Source organism: Lepidochelys kempii, chromosome 10, assembly GCF_965140265.1.
Source record: "Lepidochelys kempii isolate rLepKem1 chromosome 10, rLepKem1.hap2, whole genome shotgun sequence".
Taxonomy (NCBI): domain Eukaryota; kingdom Metazoa; phylum Chordata; order Testudines; family Cheloniidae; genus Lepidochelys; species Lepidochelys kempii.
Window position 1 is genome coordinate 7,275,910 of NC_133265.1, and position 19,549 is coordinate 7,295,458.

Below are 19,549 nucleotides of genomic sequence, written 5' to 3' on the forward strand. Positions count from 1 at the left end.
CCAGGATGCTTTGCTAGCTGATGGCTCTCCGTCACTCGACGGGTCTGCACATGTCCCGGGGTCCCCTCTGCCGAGCATGAGCAAACTCCCTGGACGCCTCTAACGCCATCCCCTTGCACCCAGGTCGTGCGCATGACCCAGCAGCAGGAGAATCCCAAGTTCCTGTCTCACTTCAAGAGGAAGTTCATCATCCACAAGGGCAAGAGGAAGTCCAAGGACAACAACCTGCAGCCCAGCCTGTACCATGTCCGCACCAACGGGAGTGCCCTCTGCACCCGGTGAGAGCCGGAGGAGCTGCTCTGCTAACCGGAGCCGCACCCTCGGAGGGGTGGAATGGGCCGGCCGTGCTGGGGTTCGGGGGGGATCCAGGCTGGGGTGAGAACTCCTCCTCCTCTCGCCCCTTGCAGGTGCATCCAGATCAACACCGACTCCTGCCTGCTGAACTCCGAGTTCTGCTTCATCCTGAAGGTGAGCATCCCTGGGGCTAGTGTGCTGACCCCCAGCGCTCCGCTGTGGGCTCCCAGGGCTAGCACCGTCTCCAGCTGGGCCCGCTGCAGCGGCGGCTCATGCCACAGCCCAGGGTCCACACTGAGCAAGGACAAGGCGCCAAGAAGTGGGGTGGCTAAGGCCAAAAGTACCCCCCCACCCCCTCTCTGCAGCTGGCTGCGCCGGTGGGGAGCCCGCTGCCCTCTCTTCTGGCACCACAGCAGCCCCTAGTGGGCAAAAGGTGTAATTGCAGCGCCTCCCCAGCAGAGTGGATTGTTCTGCGGGGGACATGAATTGTGAGCTTTTTTGTTTTAAAAGGGGGGGCATGCCCCCCCCCCAGTTCCGGCACCCGTGAGCAAGGCTGACGAGGTGGAGTCCTTGGAAGCTCCCTGCTGCCACCTCTCTTGTCTTGACCTTGCTCCAGCACATGCCGCTCATGGGCATCCTTCTCGTGGCTGGTCCGAGGAGGTGCCATGCATCCATGGCTGCCCTTGAAGGTGCTGGTTGCCTGACATGTCCTCCCCACAGATCATGGGCAAGGAGCGTCTAAGGGGGAAGAGGAATGGAAGCCTAGAGCTTGGGGGTGGAGGGAGTGGGGCAGGATCAGGACCCTGCATAGACTGGCTGGCAGAAGAACCTGGTCCGGATGCATGAAGCCACATTGGGGGTGACCTTGGGAGCATCAAGCTGCTCTAAACGCCTGGTTTAAGCCAAAGCAGACTCCATCTGCTCCCACGTCTCCTCTCCTTATGCCCGGGCTTCCCACCCAGCCCAAGGACTCTGCTTCTGCCACCCTGACCCACGCTCCCCTCCCCTAGGTGCCGTTCGAGAGCACCGACAACCAAGGCATCGTCTACACCTGGGTGGGCCGGGCCGCCGACCCTGAGGAGGCCAAGCTGGCCGAGGACATCATGAATCACATGTTCGACGACTCATACAGCAAGCAGGTAAGGCAGGGCGGAGCCGGCCCAGTGGCTGGTTCTCAGTGGCACTCCATGCCAGATGGGCAAGGCTGGTCTAGCCAGCGCCAGCCAGCCCCTGCCCTGGGGTGCAGCCAGGGAGAGCTCGGTCCTCTCCCTGCCTCTGATCCCAGAGCCCAAGGGGAGGAGACGACTCGGGATCTGACTGAAACCCTCCAGCCCCCGCCCGAGTGCACCCTGACCCCTCCGCTCTGTGTGCCAGGTGATAAATGAAGGGGAGGAGCCGGAGAACTTCTTCTGGGTTGGCATCGGGGGCCAGAAGGCCTACGACGAAGACGCCGACTACATGAAGTACTCACGGCTGTTCAGGTGCGTGCCGGCAGCTGCTGTCCCCGGGGCCCTGCAGGGAGGGAGCTGTCACCACGGGCAGAGCCTCCAGTGGCTAGACAGGTCCCCGGCTGGCATATGTTCGCTGGGTGCCTGTTCCAAACTCGGGCTCGCACGTCTCCTGCTCAGCCTGCTCCTTAAGCCACCAGGGCTGTCTCTTCCCAATTTGGGCTGGCCAAGTGGGGAGGAAACCCTAGGCACTGTGACATGCTGCCCACTGGAGCGGTAGAGCTTGGGAAAACGTTCCCCAGGGCTTGGCTGAGACCTGACAAACTCATGGCCACTGGGGGCCTGTCCGCAGTCTGGTGCCCAGGATTTGCCTTGGACAGGCAGGCCGGCCCGGGGCAGGGCACGCCCCCTCGCTAACAGCGGCTTGGCTCTCCACTGCAGGTGCTCCAACGAGAAGGGCTATTTCGCCGTGTCAGAGAAGTGCTCCGATTTCTGCCAGGATGACCTGGCGGATGACGACATCATGCTGCTGGACAACGGCCGGGAGGTGAGTTTCCGGGGCCTGGCGCCCCCCCCCCCCCCCCCGGTGCGGAGTGGGGAGGGGGCTGTAGTCACGTGATCGTCCTCAGTAACTCTTCTGCATCCGGCAGCTGGGCCGAGGCTCCCTGGTAGGGAACCTCTTGCTGGAACCCCAGAGAATCCGGTCTCTCCCCCAGACCCTTCCAGCTGGGCTCCCTGGCCCAGATCCTCCCACTTCCAGGAGGTGTTAGATGCCGCTTGGGGCCCTGCCCATGTGCTGCGGGGAATGAGCCAGGCCTGGGTGTTCTGCAGCGTATCTGCTCGTCCCGTCCCGTTCTCTGACCAGTGCAGCCCTAACCCTGCTGTCTCTGCTGTTCCCTGCAGGTTTACATGTGGGTGGGAACCCAGACGAGCCAGGTGGAAATCAAGCTGAGCTTGAAAGCTTGCCAGGTAAGGGCCGGGCCCAGGGCCGGGGATTGCCCCGGAGCGTCTCTAAGAGCTTCCCTGGCTCTGAATGAAAGCCGCGGTGCAAGGAGGGGTGAGGGGAGACAGGCTCTGAGAGCCCCCTAGGGGGTTGGGGGATTCTACTGTCCTGCACATGGTTCCTGGGGGGTGGCTCCAGCAGCTTGGCCCCTTCCCCTTGAAACGCTGCAGCATCTGCCCCTTGCCCTGGCCCTCGTTGGGGCACGGGGCTGTGTCTCCATCAGCCCCTGGGGGTGGAGTTTGGCCCCTGCTGGCACAGCGGAAGGCTTGGTGGTTGAGAGGCTGAAGCCCCCGGCTGCGAACCCAGCAGCCCTAGCTCCCCGGGGCCTCCTCCCAGTTCCTGCAATAGGAACGGAGCAAGGTCTGGCCTTGGGGGGCCAGTGCCTGAGGCCACCCCCCCCCCTTTCAGGTGTACATCCAGCACATGCGGTCGAAGGCGGCCGAGCACCCCCGGAAGCTGCGCCTGGTGCGGAAAGGCAACGAGCCCCATCCCTTCACCCGCTGCTTCCACGCCTGGGGCGTCTTCCGCAAGCCGCCCGCCTAAGGAGCCGCGGGGGAGCACCTGCCCTGCGAGGGCCGCCGGGCCATGGAGAGCACTGGCTCCCCCAGGGGAGGAACAGAAACTGCCTCTGCCCTCAATGGCGGTCTGCCCCACCCCTCCTCCCCGCTGCTTTGCTGCTGCCTCTCGCTCTGGGGCTGGTTCCTAGCCGTGGGCTCGGCCCCAGCCCATCCTGGAGCTGCCCGTCTCCCGGAGAGACGCCCCGCGTTGCTGAAGCTCCGTGACTAAAGCTACCTGGCCTGTGTGGCTGGAGAGGGCTGCAAACTTTGCACCTCACCTGCCCCTGAAGAGGCAAGGCCCAGCCCCACTCTGCTCTGGTACCAGCTTCTGGGGCCGAAGAGGGGCTCAGGGCAGGATCAGCCTGTCGCACGGTGTAACAGACCAGGCGCTACGGCTGTAGGAGGCTGATAAGGTTATTTCTTCCCCTGCCAATGCGTGAGGGGCTTTGGGTGCTTTTGGCCAGAAGGCAGGGGCAGAATTTGGGGCGCAGTGCCTCCAGGGAAAGGAGCCAAGCCGGGGCCAAGGGGGGAATTCAGCTCGATGCAGCAGAGGCTGGGTGCTCTTAGCTGACTCAGTGGCTCTGGAGAAGTGGCTGGAGCTTCCTGCGGAGGGAATGCAGGTCAACCTGGGGCCTAGAGCCAGCTCAGAGAGCATGGAGGGGAACCCTGACCCAGGCAGCGGGAGCAGTGGGTGCAAAGTTTATCATCCCCAAGGGTACACAAGCATCAGGAAAGCCCTAGCTCTCCAATGGGAGGCTGCAGCTGTGTTTAAAATCCCAGCCCACCTCCCCCCGAAGTAGCTGGCCCCTAGGAGAGCAGTGGCCTGGGCCTAGCCTGTACCTCACACTTTGTAAGTCCCCTGCCTAGCATATGCTGCCTGCAGCAGCCTGGCTCTTTACCCTCATGCAACCAAGGCTGTGTGCTCAGCCTGCCAAAGGCACAAACCACAGTTTGGTACCAGCTGCCTATTGATTTTCAGTGGGCAGGAGGTGCCGTTCACCTCCCTTCACTCACCGCTTGTGCTCTAGGGCCTACGTGCCCATGGCCATGCCACTCAGCCTGGCCTCTGAGATTGCTGAGGGGGGAGAGGAGTGTTGCAGCCCCCCCAGCCCAAGCCTTAAAGAACCCCAGTGCTGGCTGCTACTGCTCATTCTTCCTGAGAGCAGGAGCCAGCCTGGGGCTCTGAGGGCCGCAAAGAGGCAGGCGGGGGCTTTGCTGCTGTCATGCAGCATGGAGTCAGGCAGCCAGACTTGGGAGTGGCTCCAGCAGGGATGTGCAAACAGGATCCATCCAGGCAAGCACCAGCTGGCACCCATGAGTGTCCCCAGCACCTGCTGGCCTAGTCAGCAGTGCAGCTTCCCACCACCTGTCTCCTGCCCCATGCTGAGCCTTGAAGCCTGCTCTTGGGGTGGCCAGTGCAGGCCACTAGGGGGCACTGTAATACTACTGAGGACACCTGGGTTTTAGCACAGACCTTTCCGAGCAGTCCCTACCTGCTGCAGCTACTGGAACCAGCTGGCTGGATCCCTTACGCTAGGACAGTGGCACTTGCAGAGCCGTAGGAGAGGGTTTAAATGCCACCCCCCACCACCACCTCTTTGCACTCAAGGTCGAGAAGCACATTTTGCACTCAGAGCCCCCCCCTCACAGTGACTGTAAGCGCCGGCTCTGTGCCAGGATGCTGCGTTCTGTATCATATCAATAAAGATTGCACTTCACCAAGCCTGGCCACGCACTCCAGTTTAACTTGTGGAAATGGTTTAAAGACTTCAAGTTACAGAGAATCCACCATGTGCTGAGGCCGTCAGTAACTCAGCCAGAGGGCAGGGGACTGTTACAGGAGTGGGATCAGGGCTCTGCACGGTGCAACAGGTTACACCAGATCAAGGGTGGGGAGTGGGGGCTGCAGCTTGCCCCGCTCCAGCCAGTGAGCCACTCTGTGTGGCTCCCAGAAGCAGTGGCATGTCCCACCTCCATCTCCTATGCACAGGGGCAGCCAGGGGGCTCTGCTCTGCACACTGCCCCCACCCCAAGCACCACCTCCATGGGGCAAGAACCAATGGGAGCTGCAGGGGTGATGCCTGCGGACAGGACAGCACACACAGGCGCCTGACTGCGCCTCCACAAAGGAGTCGGAGGGGGGAACATGCTGCTGCTTCTGGGAGCCACTTGACATAAGCACCACCTGCAGCTGTGATTGTCCTCTGCACCACTTGGTCCCAGCCCAGAGCACCTCCTGCACCCCAACTGCCCCACCCCAGAGCCTGCACCCCCAGCCAGAGCCCACACCCCAACCCCAACTTCATGAGCAGTCATGGCCCACTGTACAATTTCTATAACCAGATGGGGCCCTCAGGCCAAAAAGTTTGCCCACCCCTGTACTAGATGGTCCCTTCTGACCTCAGCTGCTGTGAGTTGGTGAAGGCTGGCTTTAGCCATGCCCAGCTGGGCTTCCTAACCAGCAAGGTGCTGAACAGGGGGTGGGGATGGCTTGCCTTTCGACCGCTTCCTTTTCTCCACAGCACAGGGCTACTAGAAGGTTTGGCCACAATCCAAGGCTGCTGCTTACTGGGCATGTGGTTTTCCGTTTTAACCTGGGGGGTGTGCAGCATTGGGGGCTGCAAAGGGCCCTGCCTCTTCTTCCTCTGAGTGCAAACAGCAGCCTCGTGTGTGCAGGGCACATGCTCAGCCCCACGCCGGGCAGTGGAAAGGACCATGCATGCAGGCTCTGGCTGGGAGCCACCCTAGCCCCATGCCCTGCATCTCCCCAGCTGCTATGGCTTTAGCCAAGCCAGACAAACCCCTCCCCACCCCCCTTTGAAAGCAGTTGGTTTCCCTACTTGCCCCCACCCCGCCCAGCATAGAAGGGACTGTGCATTAACCTCACCCCAGGGCTGCCCCAATGGCCCTCCCAACACCCGGCCTTTGGCGCCCAGGTTAGCGATGGACCATCTGTTCAGAGCAGGAAGATGAAGCACAAGGGAAAGAGGAGCCAGGTGGTGAACAGCCAGGACCAGCCTGGTGGGGGCAGGGACCAACACCCAGGTCCTAGGGCTTGTAGGTACAGAGGGGAAGGGGAGGAGGCAGCTTCCTGCCCCAGTAGGAGGCACTGCATGTCCCGGGCTGTGTTCTGGGGGGAGGGGGGCCAGCTGCCTCCTCCGGGAGTGAATTTTGCCTGGAGAACAGGCAAAGTTTAACCTTCTCCTCTCCTAGCACCAGGTACCTTGTGCTGCCAGGCTCCGGCCCAGGCTCGGCTGCTCCCCGGGCAGATCCCAGCCTCCTGGCTGGAGTGCAGCGACCCTCGAGCACAGGGCTTCTGCTGCCCACCCCCCCCACCCCCAGATCCCGCTTGTAGAGGGAGGGAAACGCTCAGATGGGTGGGAGCAGGGACAGGCACAGCCAAAGCTAAGAGATATTAAATGCTTTATTTTCAATATTAAAAACCAGTATTTCGTAACTAGACAATGCTAAATTCATCTTACCAAAAAGACACAGGGGGGACGTTCTACTGGGGCCACTAGAATCCCACAGGGCTGGGTTAGACTGCAGGGGACCCCATGGCACATGGCGACCATGGCACATGGCGACTACATTTCTCCCCCCCTCCCGCCCCCAACCCCCTCCCCAGATCTAGTACCAAAACAGCTGTACAAAGTATCAGTTCCAGCAGCAAAGGTCGAGTGTAGAAAAATACTATTCGCACACAGAGCCGGGTGGGGTCCAGAGAGTTTGTGCCGTTCAGATTCTTCCTCTGCCCCCAGCCCAGCCAGTTCCTTCAAAGACTCAAAGTATCAGCCGCTGGCCAGCCGAGCCCCCATCCCACCCCCGACACGCTGCCGAGTAACAGCGTTCGCTCTCTTGGTACCAGGCTCAGATTCAGGGACATGCACCTCCCGAAGAGCCGCAGAGAGAACCGGGGTGGGCCCAGAGCTGGTTTGGCACCAGGGGCCATGTGACAAGGCAGCCAGGTGCCATTCCCAGGCCAGCCGAGGGGAGATGGGCATTTGCTCGCACTGGTAAGAGGTGGGGCTGATGACCCATAAAGGCATGGTGAGGGGGCTGCAGGGGGATGTCCCCATCCCCAGCCCTTGTAACTCCTACAACAGCTCAGGTACCAGGGCTTTCAGGCCTCCGGGAGTCAGGGCCCAACAGGCCCTTTGGCACTTTGGAAAGCAACCTGGATCAGGCACTGACGGGGTATGGCATTCGCTCTATCCCGGGCCTGCCTTGGTCTCCAGCTCCAGGCCTCCAGCCCTTGCAAGGTGGGGGGAACAAGTGCGCACCCTGGACACAAGAGAGAGCTCGGCGGCTAAAGCTTGGTTCCACCAAACAGCTGACCTGGCTGCGAGATTCCCCCCTCCCAATGGGAAGAACAGAGCACAGCAGGGGATATTCCCTAGCCACGAATGGAGAGCTCAAAGCAGAGAGATGGCAGCCAACCCAGATTTTAGCCCTGGGCCCGGCTTGTTCAGTTCCGCTTCCTCCTTCCCAGCCCCGCGGGGAGAGGCTTTGCCATAACGCTCCGAAGGCTGGAGCGTTCAGCCCCAGGAGATCCCAAGCCAGCTGGCCCCTTCGGTGCCGGAAGTCACCTTCCAATCCAGTTTAGAGACAGGAATCCCGAGCGGCCACCGTGCTTTGCTCTACACCCCTGCTCAGAGCAACTAAGGAAACTAATACTGCTGGAAACGAGACCGACCCCTCAACAGCTGCTCAGGGTGAGCTCTTCAGAGCTGCCTCTGGGCCTCCCCCCGTCCCTCAATTTTAGGTTTGACCAAGTCAAAACAAACCATCTTCAACATTCACCGAGCCGCCCCCCGCCCCATCCAAAAGCCTCGTCCCACCCGTGCAGCGGCGCTGAAGGGAAAACAGGATCCTAAGGAAATGGATTAAAATATCCCCGCTGAAACGGGTCGGTCTGCCAGGAACAAGCCTTTTGATCGACAGGCACCTGTACTTCCGCTGCCTGAGAATGAACGTCCCTGACCGGCAGCCACCTTTCAGCCCAGTGGACAGGGAAGTTTCAAACGCCACATGGGGTTAAAAGCATAACTTGGGCCAGGGGCTGTCGGGTGGCCCCTGTTAAAAGCAGGCTGCGTGGGAAGCCACTTCAGAGGAGGCTTTGCCCCGAAGCGGCAGGAGTTGGCTGGACCCCTGTCTTATTGCAAAGCCTGGTTGAAACCAGAGGAAGGCACCCCTCTTCCAGCAGAACTCAGTCCCCGTCTCACACCGGGCTGAGGCGGTGAGCAGCCCGTAAATTCACAACTGCACAGAAATGGCCTTAAGTGCAGGCCAGCAAACGTCTCAAGCCGTTTTCATCCAGAGGCGTCGGAAACCAAAGTGCGTAATCGCTGGGACCGGTTTCCAGAGGTGGTGAGCTCAAGAGACAGCTGCTCAGCACCGCAATGAAGGGGCGGGAAGAGTCTACAGCCCCTTGTTTTGGCATCTGCCCCTTAGGCACGCCTGTTTGAAGGCACTGGCCTTGGGTCACCCACACCTGGATCAGCATGGCAGGGTCCCATCTTGGGCGAGCCGTGCCTGGTGCTGACTGACACTGCCCCGGTCTCCTTCATTTAAAGGTGTTCCAAGGGGGACGGGGGTGGGGGGAACCCAGCTGGAGCCAGCTGTGAAGATGGAAGATGAAGGCCCCTAGAGGCAACCAGGCCCCTAAAATAAAGGCTGCTAACCCAGAGCAGGAACTTGGCTCTCCTGCCCCCCAGGAGGAGGGAAAGGTGCTAGGAAGGGAGCTGGACCCTAGCGTGGCTGATTCACCTCCAGTGCCAGTGAGACACTCTGGAGTTTATTTGGGGGGGCCGGGGGGAGAAATGCCGTCAACACCACTGAGGAATCAATATCAATCCGGTATTGAGCAAGAGGGCCTCCTAGTGGCAGACGGGTGTTAAGGCGAGTCCAGCCAGCGCTCACAGACTTACCGTCTGCGGCAGGCCAGCCGGTTCCGAGGAAAGTCGAAGTATTGGAAAAGCTGCTCCCCCAGGCCAAGCAGTGTCCCTATCCCCCCGCCCCCCACCCCAGACCAGAGTCCTTCTGGGAGCTCAGCAGAGGAGAAGGGGAAAAAACAACCCCAACCCAGACCGTGTCCGACTCTCCCCCCAGGCGTCCGTGTGAGGCCGCGCTCCAGCAATGGGGTCCCTGGAGATGGATGCATTCCCTCCCGGTCTAGGCCAGGCGGAAGCAGTGATCTCACCCCGCAGCCCCAGGTCCGGTTTTTGCTTGGGGGGGGCGGGGGGCGAGAGCTGTAGTGTTGCAGTACGCTGGGCCCGCTGGCGGAAGGCGGCTCGGCTCGGCGGAGAGAGAACCTTCGAACCGGGGCGGAGCGGTGGGGGGGTGGCGTCAGGCTCCAGCTTCCCGGCCGGATGTTAGAGAGGAGGCGAGTCTAAGTTACGCGGAGGGTCTCTGGGGAGAAGTGGAGCCGACAGCTTGGCTCAGTCAAGTCTCGTGTCCGTGGAATCCAGGCGTGGGAGACGAGCCGGCACGGTCCCTGCAGAGAGCACGTGCAAATCAGTACAGCACCCCAGGCGTGATACTCCAGGGCACTCCTGTCCATTACACTACCAGCCTGGGTGCAGTTGTGGGGGGGGGGGGGGAGTGAGCAGGCGACGGGAGATGCCCCCCGCCCCCTGCCCCGGGTTACAGGCAGCTTTCAAGCCGTCTCACCCACCCTCCGTTTAGGGTTGGGGGCGGGGGGGTCGGAGAGTTTGCTGTACTATGGGGTGGCGGCATGGAAAGGTGAGCGCCGCTGGACCACCTAGTCTCCAGCCATGTTTAAAATGGGGCAGCACCAAGAGGCTTTTCAAACAGCGAAACAACTGCATGAAACTCAGTCTCCCCTCCAGGGTTTTCGGTCAGCTGTGGTCTGCCAGCTCTTGGTCTTTGTTCTTCCTTGAGAAGGGGAAGGGGGGAAAAAGGGGTTTTGTTGGTTTTTTTTTTTTAACTGGCAAAAAGTAGGGGAAGTTCTCAAAAAAGGGCCACTTCGAACCTTGAGAAGGGAAAGGCGGCTAAAAAAATAAAAAAAAAAACAAAAAAAAACACCAAGCCAAAAAGTTTCACCAGCTTGACTCATGAAGTGGCTAATGCAGGACACTGCCCTCTGCTGGATCCAATCAGAACTGGGTCATAAGCCCTTTACTGCTGGCCGCTAATGGGGATTCTTTCGCCCCATGGCAGCATCTCTGCTCTCGGTTCGGTTCGGTAGCAAGCAGCAGAGTGTTGCGTAACCCACCCAGCCTAGCACGTTGCCCCCCTCTAGTAGTGGCTGGGCCATGGAGGCGAGGAGCCTCCTCCAGGAATGGAGGACGGAGCTGGGTTGTTTTTAAAGATTCAAGGTTCAATCCCCACTGCCGACGACCCACCCATGGGCATAGCCTTAAAGTTCTCCCAGGAACAGAACAAAGGACTGTGCTGTCCCCAGGCCTGCACGAGTGCAGTACAAGGCTCTCCAGCTGAGCCCTGCCTTGCAGGGCTCCAGAGAACCAGGCCGGAGGCTCCCCCAGAGCGCACCATCCCCCTCCCTGCAGGAGCACGTGCTGCCCGTTATTAAACCTAGAAGATCCCCTGGGGGCCAGCCATTAAATTAACACACTGCCTTTAACAACGCACTGCCCAGCTGCCTTTATTAAACGAGGAAATGATGCAAGACACAATTGCAGCAGCTCCCTAAACTACATTAAGGCCCTAAATGGAGCACTGCAAACTGCCCCATGGGGGCAGCAGAGGCCCCTTGGGAGTAGGGATACCTGGAACTGGGTGCAACATCTCAGCACACTTGAGGACCTGCATTGCTCCCATTTCACAGCTGGGGAAACGGGACCGAAGAAGTCTGGCCAGGAACAGGACCCAGGAATCCTGATTCCAAGCCCCATGCTCAATCCACTAGCTTGCAGCAGCCCCGAGGGGGCCAGTGAGCAAGTAGGGGCGAGGGGTTGACTCACGGGTGCACAGAGCAGATCAGGCGTTTCCTAACGGAAACGTTGAACGCCAGCGATCCCCAAGGGACGGGAATTCTGCCTCTCGACCCGCTCTGTCACTGCAGTCATTTATCCAGGCCAGTCCTGCTGACCTGGGCCCCTACAGATCCCATGCTGCAGCCCGGACACGTGGTAGGGGGTTGGGGAAGGCTGGAGGGCCCCCGCCTCATGGCAAGCACCCCTGCATCAGCACATGGGAACAGAGCAGGATTTCAGCTTGGAGGGGCGACTGGGTGATCTGGAGCACAGGCCTCCCCAGACTGGAGCAGAGCCGCCGGCCATCTGGCCCAGCGCCCTGTCTGACAGCATCAGGCAGACGAGGGGTAACCTGCCCCCAACCCTCAGTAGAGTAGGGGAGGCTATTGCTTCCCACAGGCTGCACCAGAAGTCACCCCTTACCCGGCTAACAATTGTGGGGGGGAACAAATCCATGGCCTTTACACGGACATTAGCCGACCCCTCACCTCTACCACACTGAGGGCAGTAAGCATGACCCCCATTTTAGAGGGGGAAACTGAGGCAGGGCAGTTTAACAACTGGCTCCAGAATACAGAAGGAATCTGAGCATGGACTGGGAAGCAGGAGTTGCAGCCCAGCCATGTGTTCAGGCCACACCTCTAAGTATTGCGGTGTGCATGAGGCCCTCTGCTGGATGGAATCAGGAGCGCTCAACTCATGGTCATAGTCCCTATACTGACAGATTCTCCCTTAGAGAGGTGGCTGGAGCCTCAGAGTTCTAGCCTTGCCACTGCCTTGCTGCTCCCTCCAGCAGTTTGGGGCCTGGAGGTTTTAAGGGCAGCCCCCAGCCCATCCAGAGCCCAGCGCAGCCCGGCTCTGCTGGTCAGCCACTGGGGTCTGGCGCAGCCTCGCTCTGCATGGGGGCAGGGGAGGAGGCTGCCAGCGCCTGGCGCAGGTTGGCAGGCAGCTCTCCCGAGGGCAGGCCAGGCCGGGCACACAATGGAGCCATTCACCAGGCTCACGGGGCACCAGGTTGGGGACACCGACTCCGCTCCCGTGTCCATCGTCTGGGTAGGAGCCTCCCTAGCTGCAGTGCAGACGCTGGGGCCCGGCTTCCTACAGGGGGTTCCAGCGCTGGGCAGCGCCATGTGCCCAGCTAACCGGGCCCCGCACCCCAAGGAGATCCAGTACAGCTGCCTCCCAGGGGCAACCGCACAGCCTCACCCGAAGCCCAGCAGAGCCCGGCCCAGGTTCCCCGGCCACGGGTGCTGGAGGGGGACAGACAGCCAGGCTCCACAGCGAGCAGAACAAGCCAGGCGTGGGGCTCCAGCGGCCCGGTGGAACAGGCACCACCAGCAGAGGCTCCCTGAGCGAGCTCTCACCAGGGCCTAGGGATTCAGGGCGCGGGAGAGCGTGGCACCAGGTTCCACGGCACCAAGCCCTGCCACGCTCGCAGAGCAAGAACCCCCTGCCTCCCCGCACACCTCATTTAATCAGGATCCCTGGAGAGCGGGCCTCCTCCTCACTCACGTTCCTCAGGTTCCTCTCCGCTTCCTCCGAGGAGCTGGAAGACAGACTCGCTGACACAGACCGTTCCGGTCCCAAGCACGGTCAGGAGCTGGCCCAGAGACGCCCCCCAGCCGCTGGGCCAGCACGGCCAAGCGAAGAGCTCCTGGGCTCCGGACACCCCCCAGCCTCCCGGATGTTAAGGGCAAGCCAAGACAATCCATTGCTCCCGCTTGGCAGGGGATGCTGGTCGAATCACCCATCTGCATGTGCCCCACCAGAGTAGGACAACGCAGGCCCGCATCCGAGGCCAAACGTGGGACGCGCCAAGCGGCTTCCCCGTGAACGGAGACAGCTGGGTCTGGGGACAGAGTCCAGCTGCTTGGGAAGGTCCCCGCCCCCAGTCGCTCCCGTGGACGCCCGCTGGAGAGGCCGACTGGGCAGGATCGCTGAGCTGCCCGCAGAGATGAGCTCTCCGGGTCTTGGCTGCGCACTGAAGCCTCTCATCTTAAGGAGCGAGGCTCCCGCAGCACTGCGTGCAGACAGCGAACTAGCTCACGAGCGGGTCCAAGGCCAGCCATGTTGTTGGCCAGGGCTGATTCCAGGCTGTGGTACGCACAGAGCAACCCTGGCTGGGGCAGGAGGCCGTCCAGCATTGCACAAGCCCAGCCCCATGGGGGGAGGGAGGGAGATGTGCACACATGTGCTGGGACCCCCTCGACCGGCCTTATCTCACAGGCTCTCCATGCGCCTGGCCAAGGGGCTCCCAGCAGAGAGGCTGCATTGTCCGTACAGCCCGGGTTTGACCAGGGTGCAGGACCCTTATAGCTAGGGACCGGGGAGGTGGGCCCTGGGGAAGAGACCAGGGTGAAAATCCTCTGCCACCCTCAAGGCGCAGCATGGCTAGTGGTTTCACCACCTCTCCCATCCAACACTGCAGAGAGCTCTGGCCTCAGGGTGGGCAGCTCTGTGCATGCACAGCGCCCCCCGGAGGAGCGCAGGCGTCATCTCACCGGATTCCAGTCAAGCAGCTTGCGATAATCAAGTGCACGCTTCGATCCCTCGGCACGGCCGGGGGGGCTGCGTGCGGGGAAGGTGAACAAAGCCACTGGAGCCTGGGAGACGGGGAACTCCTCTATCTCGTAAACATCCCCCAGCCTAGATGGTGACTATGCCCAAGGAACAACAACGGCACAGCTGATGCTGCCAGGCCCCAGAGCGGAGCCCTCCAGCCGAGAACACTCAGGCTCGTGGCACCAGTGACTTCCCAGAGCCCAAACTTACGCCAGGAAATCTTTCACTTCCTCCACAGTGATGTCCCCGGTGGTGTCCAGGGGGCTCTCCGGGCTGTTCGGCGAGTCGGTGGGCGCCAGGGAGAAGGCAGCCTGGGGTTCCTCAGGCGTCCCTGGAGGAGAACACACGCAGCACTGGGGTTGGTTCCAGGACACACCTCATGGTGCCAGGCCAGCTAGAGGGCAGGCCGGGCATCTGCACCCCAGGCCAGCAGAGCAAGGAGCTGACGGCTCCCCTGGACAACACCCCCTGCCCTCAGAGACAGCACATCTGGAGCCGTGCCAGTGATGCCCGTGCCTCTTCCTTTGCCAGGAGCGTGCCGACTGCCAGCACCCATGGGACGAGCCTTCCTGCGGGACCCAAACTGTCCCAGCAGCTGTTCAGACCCGGGGCAGCGAGGTCCCCGGTCCACAAGACGGGGTGTGCTTTGGGCCAAGTGGGACGGCTCACTCTGCCGGGCTGCACTCCGGCCCCCTGGCTATCAGCAGGGCACCCAGTTGCCAGCCTGTCGGAGGGGTCCACTTTGGCAGAGGGTCTTTGGGCTGGAGATGATGCATGCACTGGAGAGGGGAAGATATCCACCACCCAGCAACACTTCATCCCACCACAGGCCAGGGAGAGACCCCGTCCCCTTAGGCAGCTAGAGTCCACTGTCTTCCCATGGGCTTTAGGAAGGAGAAGAGCAGCCTTGCAGCAAAAAGCACAAGCACCCTCCTCTGCCATGATCCCCACAGATCTTAGCCGAGTCCCAACCCCCCTATGCCTCAGTTTCCCCATCTGCATCACCGGGCAGCAGAGGCCTGGCTGGCTGGGAAGGCCAGCTCCGCCAGCAGTACACCAAGCCCCTCGGCGGAAGGCCAGAGCGGTTCAGAGAGTCAGAGCAGTTTCCTTACGGGTGCCGTCGCCGGGGGAGCCGTTCGCCTCAGAGCCCTGCAGCACGGGAGTCCCGTTAGCCTGCGTCAGTTTCGGTGTCCCGGTGAAACTGGGGCTGACGAGCAAGAAGAGAGCGTTATTTCTGTCACCGCCAGTTCCCAGCCTGCTGGGGGGAGGGCAGCGAAGTGGGGAGAGGGGGCACTTTGCTGCAGGGGACCGAACTGCAGACGGGCCCACAGTCAACCCCAGCTCGACAGAGGGCAGGGCCTTTGGGATCTAGGGGCAGTTAGCCAGACCGGCCAGCTGTTCAGAGACTCAGAGGGGCCATGACACTGGCAGCAGCCAGTTTGCTTCGGACCAGCGGTGCTGGGAGCCTGCTCACGCCCAGCATTCCCCACCAGCGACACCCTGCTTAAGGCAGCAGCAGCTTGCAGTTGCTGCAGCCCGGGCGGCCGGCTGGCCTACCTGAGACAGGTGGTGCCGTGGCGCCGGACGAGCTCCAGCGAGCAGAGCGGCTCTGTGATGTTCCGGGCACTCAGGGAGAATCGCTCAAACTCGGAAGGCGAGATCAGGTAGAAGCCTGGGGAGAGGGAGCCCAGAGAGACTCAACAGCGGGTCCACTGCCCACTGGGACAGATTAACCAGGGCGGCTTACGCTCTCCTGGCATCTCAATGTACCAGCAGGATCTCAGTGCACCAGCTCCCCCAAGCTGCCCCGGCTCAGCAGGGAGGAGATCAGGGCCCCACTGCACGGACGGAGAGTCCCTCCCAGCCAAGAGATGAGAGGGCAGCTCCCAGGTCCCAGCCCAGCGCTCTACCCACTGCACAGCACCGTCTCCCACACCAGGGTAGCCTGGAGCCAAGCGAATGGAGCCGAAGGAGCCCAAGCCAGGAATCCATGTCCCGGCCACCGCCAGTCCCACCAGCGCGGCGCGCTCACCTTGCCCGTGCTTGGTGAAGACACAGGAGGCGATGCCGCTGATGTCCTCCTTGCGGATGCAGTCGTAGTGGACCTGCGGCCGCAGGCCGGGCACCGTGAAGATGTGGATGTCCCCCAGGTTGGTGAGGCACGCCAAGCCGTTCTCCGTGTAGTCCTCGCACGCCAGGCTGGTGAAGCTCACCAGCGCCACCTTCCGCACCCGGCAGCCCTCGTGGGCCGTCAGCTTGAACTTGGTCTTGGCGCTGACTTTTGGCAGCGTGAACACCTGGGTCAAGGCGGAGAGCAAGCCGGCTCGAGAGCGGAGACCCGGTCCTGCCTCCCCACCCCACTGCTATGGGGCAAGGGACCCATGTTGTGTGTGGCCACAAGCTTCATAGGGGCCCTGACCACAGGCCGGCTGAGTCTTACTGGCAAGGATCAAGGCCGGTCAGGTGTACCAGGGCGCTAGCCATCAGCAGCGGCAATGGCTGTGTGAGTATGCCATGTCCACGCCCTTCACTAGCCCACAGCCACCAGCCTAGAAGCCTAGAGAGCCCATGGCTGGCTTAAAGGGATCATTCTCCCAAGGGGGAGGCCGCTGCCCTGCTGGGTTAGGAAGTGTGTTCCCGAGAGCCAGGCCCAGCTCCAAGGGAGGTGTGGTCTGTGGAAAGGCCCGGGCCCTGGACACCCACTTCTTTTAGAGCTGAAATGCCCTGCACCAAAGCCGGGGCATTTCATCTCTGAAAAAGTCACAGCTGAGCCCTTGGCTCCTGCCACAACGTGGTTCCACCCAAGCCAGGGTTTGCAATGTCCGCCCTCCCCCCTGCCAGACACCCCTTTCCCTTGGGAATGGGAATGTCCCCGCGGAAGAAGCCAGCAGGAGGCAGCGTCTCCCGCTACCGACGCCACCCGGGTCAGAGTAACGGCGGCAAAAGGCCGCAGCTCGGCAGGGTTCCCACGGCGGACAGCGCGGGACGCAGCCATCGGCCCCTCCCCTCTCTTACCTTGAACTGCTCCTCCGAGGCAATGAGCACAGAATGGCTGCCCTGCATGTCAGGGGCTTTGGCCAGGTCCCGGGACACCTCGTAGGGCTCCGGGAGAGGGTTCCCCCGCCCGTCCAGGACCGCGATCGACACCACCGGCGCCCTGTGCATCAGCTGGATCTCCTTGCCCAGCACCGCTTCCACCGAGCGCTCCGAGAACTTCTCCTGGGACGGGACCTCCAGGGCGTAAGCGAACACGGAGCCCGAGTTGGTCCCAGCCCACATGGTGGGCCCGTGGTGTGCGGCTGAGGAGCAGGGGGAAAGCAGCAGCATTAGCAGGGCTGCGCAGAGGTGCTGGGGGGCCTGGGCCCCCCCAAAAGCCAGACTACTGAGGGGTGGCCCCAGGGCGAGGAAGTACTGGAGACACCTCACCCCACAGCAGTGTTTTCTATCCCACGAGGCTGGGCCTGGCTCCCCATTCCGGACATTGCAACCGGGCACACGGGGTCACAGTGCCGCTCAGCTTTGTACCGGGCCGTTCTGTTTGGGGGCCCTCGCAAATGGGGGACTCCGGAGCAAACTGCCTCCCCCCAGGCAGCCCTGAGTATTAGCATATCATCAACCCACACCAAAGCCCCAGAAGCAACCCGGGTCAAGCTGCGCTTTCTGAGCTCAGGGTCTTTAGCACTGGCCAGTCTACCAACCAAAGGAAGAACTGCACAAGGCAGTGCTAGCCTGGGGAACTCTCTGCCACATGGTTTTACTGAAGTAAGCAGGGTTTAAAGATTAGACCTTTCTATGGAGTAGGAACTCTCTCTCTGAAATGCTACTAGACAGCATAGCTAGAAACGATATTAATCCTCATGTCTCAGGGTGTAAGGTGAGAACCAGACAAGGTTAGGAAGAAACTACCCCTGCTTCTCAGTACAGTACTGCACCAGCTGGGGATCAGGGGTGTTGAACGCCTGCCTCTTGGGCATCTTGTATTCAGGGCTGGTGGAGACAGTGGGGTCCAGCCAGAGGAGCTGTAGGTCTAGCTCAGCATGGCAGGGCTTGTGCCAACAGGCCTCAGGGGACTCCCTTCCTGGCTGCCCGGTTGTATTCCCACTCAGAGCTGCGGCCAGGCCTTACCGTCTCGGAGGAAGGTATCAGCGAAGTACAAGCAGCGTACCACCCCCGAGAGCGAGTCGTCGGCCGACCGGGGCTCGATCCGCCTCTGCACAGGGGTCATCTCCACGTCGGTGGGGCCGGCCTGCTCGGCCAGCTGGGCATTGGCTTCCTGCACCTGGGGGAGGAGACACCAGTTCTGTGAACAGCCTGGATTCCAGGGGTCAACTTCCTCCCTCCGTCAGCTAGGGAGCAGCCCCGCAGGACAGCCCCTCCTGGGGTCCCTGAGGGAGAGCAGGGGACCCTCCGGGTTCTGGGAGTTAGTGCTAAGCTATGAGGCAGGACAGGATAGTCAGGGCACTAGTCAGAGACGTGGAAGGTTCAATTCTCTCCTCTGCCACAGACTTCCTGTGGAAACTCGGGCAGGTCACTTAGCCGCTCCGGGTCTCAGTTTCCCTTTGCCCAGAAGACGTGCGTCAAAGAAAAGCATGAGCAGGGACTCTGCTTGGTTTATACATTAGAAACTCAGGCCCCACCGGCCCTGGGGGGACGCTACTGAGTGGAGGCGGCAAGGAAGCAGCTGCAAGGGACAGGGAAGGGGCAGTTTTATTTTTAAACAGTCTGACGAACGCCCTGCTCCGTTCACATCTCACCCCAGTGCTTCTTCGAATGCACTCGGGACAAAGGACGTCTGTGTCAAAGAGCCAACCTGCCGCCCCGGCAGTTCAGGTACGAGAGGTCACCGCCCCGCTCCCGGGGACGCCCCCACCCCAGGGGGCAGGCGCAGGATGGGACAGTCCCCCACCGTGCCCCGCCCTGTGGTTACCTTGCTGGAGGAGCTGTTGGCAACGACTCTCTTCTTGCCGGAGACTCTGCTTTTGCGGATCCTGCGGAAGGACTGGCGCAGGGACTTCTTCAGAGACTTCACTCGGGAGAGGGGCCCCTCCATGGCCAGGGAGTCGTTGGGGTGGAGCGTGCACCTGCGGGGGCACGGACAGCTGCTCGGCGCCAGCCAGGGCCTCGCCGCGGTCTGGGGTGCAGGAGTGGGGAGCCCCAAGGACTGGCCATGTTCACAGAGGGGAGACTTGTTCCCGGCCTTCTCCCCAACCGTGCCAATGCCTAGCTCTGCCCTGGCGGCTCGGCAGGGCCTGCCATGTAGACCCCCCGCGAATGTCACTTGGAACAGGCAGTTATCAGGTAACCCACAAACACGGGGAACTGGGACTAGAACCCTCCCGCCTCAGCTTCTCCGAGGCCTCCTCAGTAAGGCCCCTCTGTGGGCTGTGCCCACCCGAGGGCACCTCTCAGCCACCCCATGACAGTAGGATCGGGCGTCCCCAGGCTAGCCCCTTTCATCCCAGAGCACTCAGTGACGTGGCTGTAGGGGGCTCAGCCCCGAGCAGCCTGGCTAGCGGATGCACCCTGGGTCCGGCTGGGACACCGTGTCTAGAACACGCTCCACAAGCGTTCGAGCCAGTCAGGACCCCCAGGCGCTCCCTGGTCAGCACCTGCTGCCCCCCCATCAAGGAACTGCTCCATCGAGGGACCCTCTTCCTGGCCACGCTCCCACAACGGGGCACTGCCCCATGCGGCGCTCTGCCCCCCGGCTGCAGCAGGAGAAGGAAC

At 61.7% G+C, this 19,549-nt stretch overlaps 2 protein-coding genes across 4 annotated transcripts in view; one reads left to right on the forward strand and one right to left on the reverse strand.

Annotated features, from left to right (window-relative positions):
• FLII (FLII actin remodeling protein) overlaps positions 1–5,024 on the forward strand; it is a 28,586-nt gene extending 23,562 nt beyond the window's left edge. For all 3 annotated transcript variants that reach the window (XM_073361807.1, XM_073361808.1, XM_073361809.1), the window contains 7 exons: positions 124–278; positions 408–468; positions 1,305–1,433; positions 1,669–1,775; positions 2,184–2,289; positions 2,646–2,711; positions 3,154–5,024. In XM_073361807.1, coding sequence (XP_073217908.1) covers positions 124–278; positions 408–468; positions 1,305–1,433; positions 1,669–1,775; positions 2,184–2,289; positions 2,646–2,711; positions 3,154–3,288 — 759 coding nt within the window. In that variant the 3' untranslated portion in view covers positions 3,289–5,024. The remainder of the gene's footprint in view (positions 1–123; positions 279–407; positions 469–1,304; positions 1,434–1,668; positions 1,776–2,183; positions 2,290–2,645; positions 2,712–3,153) is intronic.
• Positions 5,025–6,708: 1,684 nt separating this feature from the next.
• Positions 6,709–19,549, reverse strand: part of LLGL1 (LLGL scribble cell polarity complex component 1) — a 72,719-nt gene continuing 59,878 nt past the window's right edge. The window contains exons 15-23 of the mRNA XM_073361811.1: positions 18,750–18,903; positions 17,948–18,101; positions 16,838–17,121; positions 15,855–16,119; positions 15,380–15,494; positions 14,935–15,029; positions 14,033–14,153; positions 12,727–12,806; positions 6,709–9,798 (exon numbers count right to left, since the gene is read on the reverse strand). Coding sequence (XP_073217912.1) covers positions 12,728–12,806; positions 14,033–14,153; positions 14,935–15,029; positions 15,380–15,494; positions 15,855–16,119; positions 16,838–17,121; positions 17,948–18,101; positions 18,750–18,903 — 1,267 coding nt within the window. The 3' untranslated portion in view covers positions 6,709–9,798; position 12,727. The remainder of the gene's footprint in view (positions 9,799–12,726; positions 12,807–14,032; positions 14,154–14,934; positions 15,030–15,379; positions 15,495–15,854; positions 16,120–16,837; positions 17,122–17,947; positions 18,102–18,749; positions 18,904–19,549) is intronic.